The sequence below is a fragment of the Symphalangus syndactylus genome, chromosome 9, assembly GCF_028878055.3.
Source record: "Symphalangus syndactylus isolate Jambi chromosome 9, NHGRI_mSymSyn1-v2.1_pri, whole genome shotgun sequence".
Classification (NCBI taxonomy): domain Eukaryota; kingdom Metazoa; phylum Chordata; class Mammalia; order Primates; family Hylobatidae; genus Symphalangus; species Symphalangus syndactylus.
This window is the reverse complement of record NC_072431.2, coordinates 70436250-70451039: the sequence shown is the minus strand read 5'-3', so window position 1 is coordinate 70451039 and position 14790 is coordinate 70436250. Positions and strand designations below refer to the sequence as shown.

Sequence of the window (14790 nt, the reverse complement as noted above, 5' to 3'; positions counted from 1 at the left end):
ATCGCGCCACTGCACTCTATCCTGGGCGACAGAGCGAGACTCTGTCTCAAAAAAAAAAAAAAAAAAAAAAAAAAAGACCAGCCTGGACCGCCAGGCGCAGTCGCTCACGCCTGTAATCCCAGCACTTCAGGAGGCCGAGGCAGGTGGATCACGAGGTCAGGAGATCAAGACCATCCTGGCTAACACGGTGAAACCCCATCTCTACTAAAAATACAAAAAATTAGCTGGGTGTGGTGGCACACACTTGTAGTCCCAGATACTCGGGAGGCTGAGGCAGGAAAATCACTTGAACCCAGGAGGCGGAGGTTGCAGCGAGCCAAGATCACACCACTGCACTCCAGCCTGGGTGACAGAGCGAGACTCCATCTCAAAAAAAAAAAAAGACCAGCCAGGACAACATAGTGAGATTCTGTCTCCATAAAAAATTTAAAAATTAGCTGGGTATAGTGGCGCACACATGTAGTCCCAGCTACTCGGGTGGCTGAGACGGGAGGCTAGCTTGAGCCCAGGAGGTCCAGGCTGCAGTAAGTCATGTTCGCACCACTGCACTCCATAGCCTGGATTACGGAGCCAGACCCTATTCCCCGCGCAAAAAAAACAAAAACAAAAAAGAATTTCACAATGGCAACTACAGAGCCCTAAAGCCCAAGCACAGGGCCCTGTGCAGTCACACCTTTGTGCTTCTCACCCAATTTTCTGTTTTTCATATCGATCCTGAAAGCTCTTGTTCTCTGTAGGTGATTTATATTTGTTTCTGTTGTAAATTGATTTTTTTTCCATAATGTTTGCTAAGTGGTTAGTAATGCTATATAGGAAAGTCATTTTGTACAGTTAGCTTTTATGGCTATTTTAAAATTTTCATCTCTCACTAATATAGAGATGAAATTCTATAATTTCAATATAAATTCTCTCGGGTTTTCTTTTTTTACATTTCTTTTTTTCAAGACAGGGTCTCACTCAGGCTAGCGTGCAATGGTGAGATCACAGCTCACTGCCACCTCAAATTACTGGGCTTGGGTGATCTTCCCACCTTAGCCTCCCCAGTAGCTGGGACTACAGGTACACACCACCATGCCCAGCTAGTGTTTTATTTTTGGTAGAGATGTGGGTCTCACTATGTTGCTGACGTTGCTCTCAAACTCCTGGCCTCAAGCAGTCCTCCTGCCTTGCCTCCAAAAGCGATTACAGGTGTGAGCCACAATACCCAGCCTTCTCTTGGGTTTTCTACATAAAATAACCATCTACAAATAATAGCTATCATTTGTTCTAAGTTCAGACAACAACCCCATGAAGCAGTAATATTATTAACCCCATTTCACAGCTGAGGGATCTGAAACAAGAGATTTGTTTAGGGCTAATAAGTAGCAGAATAAAATTCAAAACCAAATCCAAGCCTTCCAGCTCCAGAGTTCATGTCCTCACCAACAGACAATAATAGCTCTATATTGATTACGTTAACTCCTTTTTTCTCTACTTTTATGTCTGTTTGAAGACTGAGTACCTTGGTAGAACTGCAAGAACAACGTTGATTGTGGTGACAGCAAATATTCTTGTCTTCTAATTTTAACTGACAAATGTCTCTAATGTTTCATTTTTAGGTATAGCTTAACCAGAAAACCTCTGTAGCATGAGAATATTAATAATAATGTATATTTTCCTAAGAAAGAACCAAATCAATTTTTGGAAGAGGGACGGATTGTGAAACTTTATTGATAAAGAATTCTGTTCCAAAGGTGTATTCCAGTCACATTTACCCTACATAAAATACCAACGCTTTCTTATTGCAAAAACAGAAACTCTGGCCATTGTATTGATGCTGACTTAAGAGAAATAGAAGTCTCTATATAAGGCAAGAGTCCATACCAGAAGAATTCGACCAATATGAGATACCTCCAAAAAAATCAATGACCTACATTATATGTAAGAGACCCAAAAAAGTCAGCTTTTGTGGGAAGTTGATATGCATTTTATTGAACAGAGTGTACAGTAACTAAAAGAACTGTGTATTTCCAAGGGAATTAAGACCGCGTATCTGGATTCACACCTAAAAGCACATAGAAAATTAAACCAAAGAAGGGCAAGTTTTCTACTAAAATCACTTGGGCCCAGGTTATTCTATAAGAAGATTCTCACTGGCATTTGGTAGTAACTCATCACCTTCTGTGCGAGCTTGGGAACCAGCTGACTCAGTGAACTGCTTCCTGTCTTCAGTGTGTGATGACACAGACGTGTCAAGCTTGATAGATCTTATATGTAAATTTAAGAATAAGAAGTTTTATACCCACTCTGGTTTTATTCCAAAATAACTGCTCTGCAGTTTTGGGCTCCATCCTTAGGAAGATACTGGAAAAGCAAGAGAACCTTTCTCAGCTGCCTGTGTGAAGTGACATTGTTCTAGAACGGTGCCCTGGGGCCTCATGCACGATTTCACAAGTATAGCTCCATAATCTGTGGAAGTCACTGAATGGAGGAATCATCATCAATGGTATATTTAGGTTATGGAAGGTTCCACTGAGATAAGAAAAGGTTCTACAATGCAGGTAGCTGTTGAGCCTCCTAAATATTTTACTCATTTAGTTAACATCACACTGTGCATTGAGTGCAAGATTCTTTGGTTACACCATATTAACCACCAGGAGGGTAACTTCTGGTTTGTAAAAGAGATTAGTGGTTCCTAATGGAGGGGTGATATGGCCCCAGGAGACATCTGACTACGTCTGGAGAGAATTTTTCACAGCTCTGGGGGGTGCTACTGGCGCCTAATGGGTATGGATGGCAGGAATGCTGCTGAACATTCTACCATGCACAGGGTGGCCCCACAACAAACACCTCTCAGGCCATTAATGTGAATAGTCCTGAGGTTGAAATGTCCTGAAAGAGGTTCAGAAAACATGTCTGGACTGTTGTAAAGTCAAATGTATATTATGGAGGCTGCAAGGCGCCCCCTGTATCTCACAGCTGGAGGCACCCCGTCACCTCTCACCATCAGAGGCCCGTTCATTCCCGCCTTCCATTCCAGGCCCAGTGCCTGCTCCTTCTCACTGAAGAACCCAATAGAGATTTGCTGAATGAATGAGGGAAAAATAAGCTAGAAGCATGGTTTAAAGTCTTCCATCAACTACATTAAACAGCAATTTTATGTGGCCTAAAATTTATTCTGAACCTTAGTGGTGTCATAGTCTCTGACTATATAAAACCTCAAAGTTAAGGCTAACACTTTCTTAAAGATGGAGTGCACATCTTAAGGGGAGTTTGTCTAAACACTTCTCGAGTCATTTTAGTGGGACAAACCAAATAAAATGGTGCTAAAGGCAAACATTCAATGTACTTCATTTTAAACTAAAAAATTAACATATAAAATGCCATGCACAGCAGACACCATTCTTTTTTTTTTTACATATTTACAATTTTACATATTTACTTATCAATATAATTTCTATCTTTACAATTATAAAATTATTCCAAACTGTGGAAGAGTGGTACCATTTAATTTTCTTGAACATACACTTTGTAGCATTCGTTTTATCCTTTAAAAGGCAATTATTTACCAAAACCACAGTGAATGCCAGAGGAAGCACATAGGAAAATCATGGAGGGAAAAAAGATTGAGACAAAATTTGCACACAAGCCTTAAATGAATCTGTATCAGTAACTCAAATAAATAGTACTTTATTATTAACTAAGTTTCCCCTACTATGAAAAACAAAACAATCCCCATATACTGTACCTTTAAAAATGCTCTGACATTTATAAGCAATTTAGTTACATTCTAGATCCCAATCAGTTGAGTGTAGTAAGGGCTACCTACAATTTAGGCTCAAATAAATACTCCATGTAAATTGTGATCATCCTGCATAAACTTGAGGTTGCAGTGGTGGAGGAAGTTTATCATTTTCAATGTTTTCAGAGTCAATAGCTGCTAACGGTTGATTCGGAGGCTTAATTTCCAGTGGGTATTTCTCAACAATGTCTTGAACTTCTCTTGCAATTCCATCTGTCCAATCTATGAGATCTTTTTCCAGTTTCTTGGCTTCACTCATGATCCTTTCCTGTCGTTCATTCAACTGAGACAGGAGATCCAAGTTCTTATACATTTGCTTGACACCTAAGCAAGCATCAGGAGACCAACTCTCAGCTTCTTGCTTCCTGGGAGAGGTCTGGCCAGACATGTAGCGATCAAAATCCTCCTGACTTAAATTCAAAGACTGGGCGTCCAGCTTCTCAATGAAAGCCACAGCACAGCACTACAAGAGGACGTTAATACAGTCATATTAGGAAAGCTACACATACTTGAACGATTTGTAAAAATCTTTTGATCACAGAGAATTTAAAATAGAAGCTAAAGTAAACAAAACAAACTCATGAACTTCCGTGTATTTCAGTCTCAAAAATTACCTACTCCTATCCCCAGTCGTGCTTCCTATACATTCCCAGGAGCTCCGGGGCCAATGTATGGGTGCAGCCTCCCCAGGTGCACCATGAAGCCATTCTGTCTGAGTCTTCCCAGACCTGCTATCCCCACTGAGGATATAGTCCCCAAGTAGGTGTGGCACACAGACCTCTGATCCTCAAATGAATATTTTAACATCAAGTGGTTAAAAGAACAGCTCCAGACCGGGCCCGGTGGCTCAAGCCTGTAATCCCAGCACTTTGGGAGGCTGGGACGTGCGGATCATGAGGTCAGGAGTTTGAGACCAGCCTGGCCAACATGGTGAAACCTCATCTCTACTAAAAACACAAAAATTAGGTGGGCGCAGTTGTGGGCGCCTGTAATCCCAGCTACCTGGGAGGCTGAGGCAGAATTGCTTGAACCCGGGAGGCGGAGGTTGCAGTGAGCCAAGATCACGCCACTGCACTCCAGCCTGGGTGACAGAGCAAGACTCTGTCTCAGGGGAAAAAAAAAAAAAAAAGGAACAACTCTGAAGTGACAGAACCTGAGTTCACTGTCACCCCTTTCACTTAACAACAACGAAGTGAGTGACCTTGGGAAAGTTACTTAAGCTCTCTGAGGTTTCTGTACCTGTAAATGGGGGGAAATACCACCTAGATTTATTGTGAGAATTGAACAACATAACACATGTCACGTGCTTCTGAGAGGCCTGCAATGAGCAATGAATACATGGTAGCAATTATTAGTACAGAAATGCCACTACAAATGCCCAATTCAACAGACATCTGAGCCGGGCATGTTGGCTCATGCTTGTAATCCTAGCACTTTGGGAGGCCGAGGTAGGAGGATTGCTTGAGACCAGGAGTTCAGACCAGCCTGGGAAACAGTCGAGGTAGAAACCTCATCTCTAGAAAAAAGGAATAAAGAAAAAGAAAAATCTGATTCATCTGAGGACAATGGAACACCATCTGGCTCATGGTGTGTGTGGAGTTGCTGTGGCCCCTCCGTGACCTGGAAAGAGGAAGTGATTCTAACTCCTCACTTAGGTGAATGGAGACATGGCATTGCCACTAAAAGGAATAGAGAATACTGGCAAAGAAACATCTGAAGGGGCAGTAGCTCTGAACAAATTATATTTGAGGTGCAATACAAGTGTGAGGTCAAGACAGGTGACACAGAGTTGTGGGTCGTCACTGCACAGTGAGTGACAGCTCTGTGACAGAGAAGATAGTGCAGGAAGAGAGATGGAGTCCCATGGAATGACACAATTCAAGGTGGAAGTAGAAGACACAGACTTTACATAAAGAGACAAGGAAGTAGTGGAATTGTGGAAGCCAAGGAACAACAGAAGTTGCAGAACAAAGGACTCATGGAGAGTGCTATGAGAAGCGAAGGAAGATGGAGACTGTGAGTGCCCATGGGGTTTGGCAGCTAGAAACTTTCTACTTTTGCCAGAGCAGTTTCATTGGAGCAGTGGGTGTAGGAGACAGACTCTGAGTCAGGCAGGAAGAGGACGAAGAGAGAAGGCACAAATGTACTTAAGGCTGCAGGCCAAGGGCACTAGAAGCTGCTGAGTGTGTGCGAGCCAGCCACCTGTACTGTCAGTGACCGTGGCTACGCTCGAACACATCCTGGTCCTCCTCCACTTCTCTCAATGCCTGCCATGTCTCCACCTTCACACTTCTCAGGAACTTCCAGGTTGTCTGACCCGCTTTGGATAAAGAGCTGAATCCAAAAGGATCTTCCCTCGTAGGCAAGTGTATGTTTCATTTATATTAAGAAATATGAGGCCAGGTGCAGTGGCTCATGCCTGTAATCCCAACACTGTGGGAAACTGAGGTGGGTGGATTGCTTGAGGCCAGGAGTTTGAGACCAGCCTGGCCAACAAGGTGAAACCCCGTCTTTACTAAAAATACAGACATTAGCCGGGCGTGGTGACACACATCTGTAATCCCAGCTACTTGGGAGGTTGAGGTATGAGAATCACTTGAACCCAGGAGACGGAGGTTGCAGTGAGCTGAGATCACACCACTGCATTCCAGCCTGGGTGACAGAGGGAGACTCCATCTCAAAAAAAAAAAAAAAAAAAAAAAAAAAGATATATGAGTACTTCTAATCTCATTCTGTATGGGCCACTTAAACTTTTTTCAGTACTACAGATTAAACCACCATGTGCCTGGGAGGACATCACACTCCCGAGATGCTGGTGACCACAGTAACACGTAGCTGAACACAATGGTGGAGGGTGATGAGTGATGGGGGCAGGTCCAAGTTTGGAGGAACCTGAAGCTTATACAATTTTGGGAACCTACTTACAGGAAAAGGAAAAAAAGTGACAAATACAAAAGGAGGTATAAATGTGAATACATACATAGAACCTAGAAATAAATCATGACATATTTTTAGAGTCTCCGAGATTCACGTACCTGTTTTGAGACTTTCTTGGCAATTTATCAGAAATACTCCCAATGCATCCTGGCTTCCCCTCCCCACCTCTTAGTTCCCAGGCTCTCAACACAGAAAACCAAGTCCATAAGCTGCCCCAAGGCTCCAAATTCATTAGCTTCACAGTACATTCCCTCTAAAGCAAATAAGCAGAGTTTAGTAGGAAGAAAAAGGAAGAATTCAGGTCAGGAGTGGTGGCTCATGCCTGCAGTTCCAACTCTTAGGGAGGTCGAGGTGGGAGGACTGCTTGGGTCCAGGAGTATGAGACGAGTCTGGGCAACATAGCGAGACCCCATCTCTCAAAAAAAAAAAATTGGCCCGGTGTGATGGTGCATGCCTGTGGTACCAGCTTCACAGCAGGCTGAGGTGAGAGGATTGCTTGAGCCCAGAAGGTCAAGGCTGCAGTGAGCTACGATTGTACCACTGCACTCCAGCCTGGGTGACAGAGTGAGACTCTGTAGTAGAATGAATGAATGAATGGGTGAATGAATGAATGAGGGGACAAATATTCAGCCTTATTAACTTATATATAATTTGCCTTATTCATGGTTGAAAAAGCCCAGCCAAGTGAAGGACTCTTCTACCCAGAACCGTGGGGAGTGATGCCTAACACATGTCATCTGTTTCCGTAGGATGAACACAATCTCTGATCAAGTGCTGAGAGGCGGAGTGTCTGTATGGCCTGGTCCTTGTGCTCCCTGATGCAAAGTGAGCTTCCTCAGCCATGCTGCCTTCTCACACAGAAGCATTCACCTGTCATGGGCCTGAGTGACCTGTCACATCCCCAAAACCAACACCTTCCTAGTCCTTCTCCACAACACCAAGAACTCACTTACTCACCAGATTGGTGAAATAGTAGCCATCCTCTCCAGTCATCAGTCGGCTTGGATTGCAGAAGCGCGTGATATACTGGATATTAGACTGAAGGCGTGGGGGGTTGCCCTTCAAAACAATGTAGATGAGGGTGGGGAGGAAGTCATCTGCTGACGCCGGCTCGTTCTTGGTGATCTTGATGGCATTGAAGATGTGCTTGCTGCACTTGGTGATGCAGGCCAACTTGTCTCGAGGCACACGCTTGGAATCCATTTCAATGATATCTACAAAGCAGAAAAGACAATATTTCCCAGGAGAAAAGAATCACAAAAAAGAAGCAATAGGAAAATCATGTTTCATCTCTAAAGTTATGAAGGAATCCTTATTAACCCCTTTTCCAGCAGTTAACTTAGTGTATAAATGACTTAGTAAATATGATCTCATACTCACAGAAAACAGAACCAAGAGCCAGCTACTACAGTGTGCCCTACAAGCACATTTCTCTAATCCTCAGATTATGCAATGGATACTCTTACCATGTCTACCTGACTGTAAAGCCCACACTTTTTTTTTTTTTTTTTGAGACTGAGTTTCACTCTTTGTTACCCAGGCTGGAGTGCAGTGATGTTATCTATGCTCACTGCAACCTCCGCCTCCTGGCTTCAAGCGATTCTCCTGCCTCAGCCTTTAAAGTAGCTGAGATTACAGATGCCCGCCACCACGCCCAGCTACTTTTTGTATTTTTAGTAGAGACGGGGTTCCGTCATGTTGGCCAGGCTGGTCTCGAACTCTTAACCTCAGGTGATCCACCCACCTTGGCCTCCCAAAGTGCTGGGATTACAGGCGTGAGCCACTGTGCCTGGCCAGGCCCACACTTCTAATCACAATGTAAGCTGCCTCTGAGCTCCATGGAGAAGGAAGAAGTTGTCTGATGAAGAGTCTTTTTACTGCTTCTGTGCCTCTGTTACATTTTAGAATGTTTTCGACAGTCCCAATTTGCATACTGCTTTTTAGAAATGTGGCTACTACACAAAGCATCTTTGTATTGGATGTGAGAATACAAAAATTAGCCGGGTGTGGTGGTGTGTGCCTATAGCCCCAACTACTCGAAAGGCTGAGGCAGAAGGATGGCTTGAGGCCAAGAGGTTGAGGCTGCAGTGAGCTACGATCACACCACAGCACTCCAGCCTGGGCAACAGAGCAAAATCTTGTTAAAAAAAAAAAAAAAAAAAAAAAAAAATCCAGCTACTGGAATTCAACACACTTCGGTTGGCCAACACACTACAATGGCCAAACTCTCCAGCACTTAGATCTCCACTAGCTACAGAAATCACAACATTCACACCTGCTGATTGGCAGAGGGGATCAAGCAAGGGAATAAATTTAATCTCAAAATAACATTTTACTTCTCCTAGGGAAAAATTTCACTACCCACGACTACCACTAAGTCCAAGCAGTGGGCTCTCATGAATGCCCACCCTTTTCCAACAAGCCTGGGGGACAGCAAAAGGTGCTGAAGCACATGGTGACAGCACTGCTGGAGAGGCAGCGTGCCTCAGGGATTGCACAGCGGCCAGCAACTTGGGACATCACAAAAGAGCCAAGGCAGCTTAATTTTACACCAAATTCTTGCCACTAGCAGGAATAAACGTTTCAGACTCGGGCCAGGCGGTGGGGTATACCAAAGGGTTCTTTCAGCTCTTAGATCATCCCTGAGGTCAGCTTCCTGGGGAACCCTCCTAGGCCCATCTGCCATGAAAGACAACGTGTGGGGGACAGATGTGCTAGGCAGGGCACAGGCATTATTTTAACTTTTGAGTGCTTTTATTCCCTTTACTTATGAGGCTACTGTCTGAATTACATAATTTTTGCTGTTTTGTTTGCTTCCTTTAATCCTTTAATTCTGGGTTATAATTATTGTTACATTGATCTATTTATGTTTCTTTTTCTACTTATATGGATCTTATTCTAAGTAAGAATTGGGTAAGATTGGGTAAGATTTTTTAAAGCCATTTTTACTACCTTCATTTATCTTTAGCCTTCTACCTTTTATTGGTGATTTTTTTTCTCTCTTTTATTTAAACTACTTTCTTGTTAATCTTTATTTTTCAATGTTCTTTCATCTTTTTTTTTTTTTTTTTGAGACGGAGTCTTGCTCTGTCACCCAGGCTGGAGTGCAGTGGCACGATCTCGGCTCACTGCAAACTCCGCCTCCCAGGTTCATGCCATTCTCCTGCCTCAGCCTCTCCGAGTAGCTGGGACTACAGGCGCCCGCCACCACGCCCGGCTAATTTTTTGTATTTTTAGTAGAGACGGGGTTTCACCGTGGTCTCGATCTCCTGACCTCGTGATCCGCCCGCCTCGGCCTCCCAAAGTGCTGGGATTACAAGCGTGAGCCACCGCGCCCGGCCCAGTGTTCTTTCATCTTGCATCCTGTTCATCTTTACTGTTGACATTTTGAAAGCAAATAAAAAGTGAATTATGTTTTATCTGGATGTGTGTGTGGCTGCTGTTGCCGTAAGGCAGGGCTGGGGTGGAAAAAGGGAGAGAAGGGAAGGAAAAGGAGAATAAAGAAAGACAAACACCCCCAGGGATCTCTTCCACATGCTTCATCCTGCAGAGACCCCTTCCTAGCATCCTCTGGCCTGAAGGAAGTCTTCGTGGAACTCTGGATTCCCATCCTGGTGTGTGATTCCATGATTTGCACTGCTTCAAAGTCTCAACTAGGAGATATGCAAGAAGAAAGCAACACACAGGAAACTCACTACTGTCTAATAATTTCCCTCCCCAGCCTGCCTGCTGTGATTTACTCTTCAGAGCCCTGCATAATTGCTCTATGTCTTCTCCCAGGGCTCTGCCTTCTCATGAATAGGAAACACAGAGCTGGGTGTGCGCGCCATCTCTGCTGGATCCAGGTGTCCAGGCTTATCTTTAATGGAGTTGTGAAAACAAAGGCTATACCTCCAGGTCATGGCTTCTCAACATGGACACTCCTGACATTTGGGGTTGAATAATTCTTTGTTGTAGGGAATCATCCTGTTCATCACAGAATGTTTAGTAGAATCCTTGGCCTCTACCCACTAGGTGTTAATAGTACTCCCACAGCTGTGACATTTTAAAATGTCTCTAGGCCTGGCTCAGTGGCTCACACCTGTAACACGGTAGTGAGTCTAGGAGTTCAAGAACAGCCAAGGCAACATGATGAAACTCTGTCTCTACAGAATGTGAACAAAAATTAGCTGGGTGTGGTGGCACATGCCTGTGGTCTCAGCTACCAGGAGGCTGAGGCAGAAGGATCGCTTGAGCCTGTGAGGTCAAGGCTGCAGTGAGCCATGATCGTGCCACTGCACTCCAGCCTGGGTGACAGAGAGATCCTGTCTCAAAAATAACTAACTAACTAACTAACTAAATAAATAAGTCTCCAGATGTTGTCCAATGTCTTTGGGGGATCACTGGTGCCTGGCTAAGAACCACTGCCCCCATAGCCACACAGAAGTCATGCAGGCAGAGCCAAATGGGAAAGAGTGTCTGTCAACAGATGAATGGATAAAGAAAACGTGGCACACATACACAGTGGAGTACTATTCAGCCATATCAAAGAATAGGATCCAGTCATTTGCAACAACATGGATGAAACAGGAGGATATTATGTTAAGTGAAATAAGCCAGGCACAGAAAGACAACCATCACATGTTCTCACTCATTGGTGAGAGTTAAAAAATTAAAACAATTGAAGGATGTTTTACCAGAAGGATGGTTACTAGAGGCTGGGAAGGGTAGTGTGGGGCATGGGGGATAGTGGGGATGGCCAAGGGGTACCTGAAAAGTTAGAAAGAATGAATAAGACCTAGTATTTGCTAGTACGACAGGGGAACTATAGTCAAAAGTAATTTAATTGTACATTAAAAAGTAATTAAGAGAATATAACAGGATTGTCTGTAACATAAAAGCTAAATGCTTCAGAGGATGAACCCCATTTCCCCTAAGATAATTACCACTCATTATCTGCCTGGATCAAAATAGCTCATGGAACTCATAAATATATACACCTATTATGTACACATAAAAATTAAAAATTAAACAAAACAGAAAGAAGGGGAAACTTCCACCATCAGCCACAGGCCCTGACCCTCTCCTTGTCCTAAACTCTTGGAGCTAAGAGGAGCTGATGATGGACTCTCTGGTCCCCTTCCTGGGATGACACACTCTTCCTTTCAGAAGTCCTGAAGAGTGTTCGACCTCAGGGCAGAGGACTTGATGACTCTCAAAATTTTATGCAGTTCTCTTCAACAGACCTCTTATTTGTTACTTGTCAGCCCAGAACATGAGCCTCCTGCCCTAGAAGAACGTGACCCACACTGTGTAACTTAACGGGCAGCCTCTCCTATCGAGTCCCACTATTCGTGGAACACAGCTATGCTTCCCTGATCCCTTGGGCCACCCACCTCTACTTTCACCACTGATGGGTCACACAAACACTCGCTACCAGCTGTCGCCCCAATGAACCATGCCCTACCTGGGTGAAAGAGGCCAGGAAGGCCGGGGACTTCCCTATCAGCAACAGGCCGTAAAGGCTATGTTGGCTTGGACAAAACTCCCATGGAACACTCTAAATGTAAACCAGCTGATCTTGAACTTTCTAGTAAGAGTCAGGAAAAACACAAGTCCCAGGTCCATATTCAGGCTTTTAGAAGGCCTCCACCTTCAACCTCTTATGAGGTTCCCCAAGCAAAAGGTACAGGGGGTGGAGTAGTCACGACCTATGCCATAGCCTAGCAGAAAAGCTTGCAAGAAAAAAAAACAATAGTATTGACCTGGGCCACTTGGATTCTACCTTCAGAACTTGCACAGGAAATTACAGAAACCAGTAATTTACTTAAAAACAGGAGTTGACATGTGAAGACACACAAAGAGAAGCAGAACCCAAGAAAGTGGAAGAATGACGTCAGCAGAGAATGCCTGGAGCAGACCCTCTTGCCGTTGTAGAGACAGTAAGATAGCCCACTCCCTGGAGGACCCTTGGGGCTAGGGTCCTGAAAGACATCGCCTCCTTTATAACCCTGATAATACCGTAAGCAACGCTCCATTTCTTCTGTAGCTTCAGTGAGTCTCTGGTTCCTGTAACAAAAGGAGCCTACTCGATGGCCAGCCTCCAACACTACTAATATCAGTTGACCTACTTCCTTTCCAGTAGAATCTCATTAACAATGTCTACATGAACAAGCCTTTCCAACTCCTCTTTCTAATAAAGGAGACACTGGCCAAAGTTGAACATGCCCTCGTTAAGATTTTTTTTTTAAATTTAAATGTTTGTGTTGCACTCTTGCTGGGTCATTCCCATGAATGAGAAACAAACCTTATTAGGAGGCTAGACCTGTCTAGAACGGCAGTGCCACATCAATTTGGGGCACTTCATTTATTTCCTGATGAAACAGAAAAATAACTCACAGTGCTTCTCCAACAACCAGTCAGAGGCATCATTTTACTATGTTACTCCAGTGTGGGGACTACCTTGCCTTACCAGTTCCCTTCCTCTATCCGAAATTATTTAGAATATATAAATGCAACTGAATCTTAAGAAATTTATTCTATCATGGGAACAGTCAGCTGAATAAAAACTACATAAAAAAAGAAGTACAAAAAAAGAAAAAAAAATTTATTCTATCTGCATTTGACCTTAGTTTAGTTTAATGCCCAAGAAACGAGACCATAATCCCTGAAAATAAAGGGGTAAAAGAGTTAACCACTCTTCTGAATGCCATCAAATTCATAAAACTAACAATCTTACAATCACTTTTACTACATTCCAATGTACCTTTGACAATCTGCATTTTACAAATGTATGATTAATATTACAGCAAAATGTTAACCTTAAGGGGAAAACATCCCAATAAAAAGGCTCTTGGTTTCACTGACCTGTGATCGCCTTCACCACCATATCAGACACTTCTGGGATGTCTTCATTAACAGGGACACACAGCATCTGAGGCGTAACCCAGCGCAGGGCTCTAAAGAGAGACAGTAAACAAGATCTCCAAGGATGAACTGTGGCCATTCGTCTTGTCACCTCCTTCAGTTTAGGGAAAGCCTGAGGCATCACTGACCACTCAATCCCAGGCTCACACATATCACCCCTGCAAGTACTAGGAGCTCTAATGACATGACGAAGCAGCTAGGATCCTAAAATAAGACTTCTGCATTTATCACAAGAATGGAAGGCCATCTTGCTGACTGAAATGACATTACGCAGTACTACCAAGACTGAAATGCACTCGGTATCTGAAAGTGGCCATTTGAGAATTGGCTGCTCCCTGTCCTCACTACCTATTGCGTTAATGTCCTTTTACACTCAGTCCTCAACTTCTTTCTTTTTTGAGATGGAGTCTCACTCTTGCCTAGGCTGGAGTGCCAATCTTGGCTCACTGCAGCCTCTGCATCCTGGGTTCAAGCAATTCTCTTGCCTCGGCCTCCCAAGCAGCTGGGACTACAGGCGCACACCTCCATGCCCAGCTAATCTCTGTACTTTTACGAGACACAGGGTTTCACCCTGTTGGCCAGGCTGGTCTCAAACTCCTGACCTCGGTGATCTGCCTGCCTTGGCCTCCCAAAGTGCTGGGATTACAGGTGTGAACCACCACACCCGGCCTCAACCCTCAACTTCTGAGGCACACTGGAGCTTGTATAGGAGGCCACGGGCAGGACCACCATGCCGGAATCACTGTGTTTCCTGGTCCACCCTAACTGCACTGCAAGTACCCTGCTGCGGGCCTCCCCTCTTGCTTGGTTACTGCTTCTGTTCTGCATCTTGGTCCAGGGCCCCTCTGGTTACTTCTGGCTCCTGACCTTGGGCTCCACATCTTCAACCTGCCCAGTATCAACTCCTCACTTCAGCTGTGAAACTTCCAATACAGATCTAGCAAGTACCAGCCCCTTGTCTGGAACCTGGGACTCCGAGTCCCCTCTCCCCTTAAAACACCTCATCAGCTCAGCCTTGGCCGTGTTCTCACACTTGGATGGTCTTTTCCTCAATGTTCACAGCAACTGGAGTACAGACGGCTGGGGCTCACCCCAGTGAGCCTGGAAGACTGGGTGCTGTGGGAAATGTCATCAATCCAATGCTAGTGAAAGATGTGACTGGGGAA

General features: G+C 44.3%; 1 protein-coding gene across 15 annotated transcripts in view; it reads right to left on the bottom strand.

Annotated features, from left to right (window-relative positions):
• Nucleotides 1–1677: 1677 nt before the first annotated feature.
• RABGEF1 (RAB guanine nucleotide exchange factor 1) overlaps nucleotides 1678–14790 on the bottom strand; it is a 78833-nt gene continuing 65720 nt past the window's right edge. For 12 of the 15 annotated variants that reach the window (XM_055292989.2, XM_063646380.1, XM_063646379.1 and 9 more), the window contains 3 exons: nucleotides 13565–13656; nucleotides 7676–7932; nucleotides 1678–4244 (listed from right to left, as the gene is read on the bottom strand). In XM_055292989.2, coding sequence (XP_055148964.1) covers nucleotides 3846–4244; nucleotides 7676–7932; nucleotides 13565–13656 — 748 coding nt within the window. In that variant the 3' untranslated portion in view covers nucleotides 1678–3845. Of the gene's footprint in view, nucleotides 4245–7671; nucleotides 7933–13564; nucleotides 13657–14790 lie in introns of all 15 variants that reach the window. The other 3 variants (XM_063646386.1, XM_055292991.2, XM_055292990.2) reach the window with 1 other exon arrangement.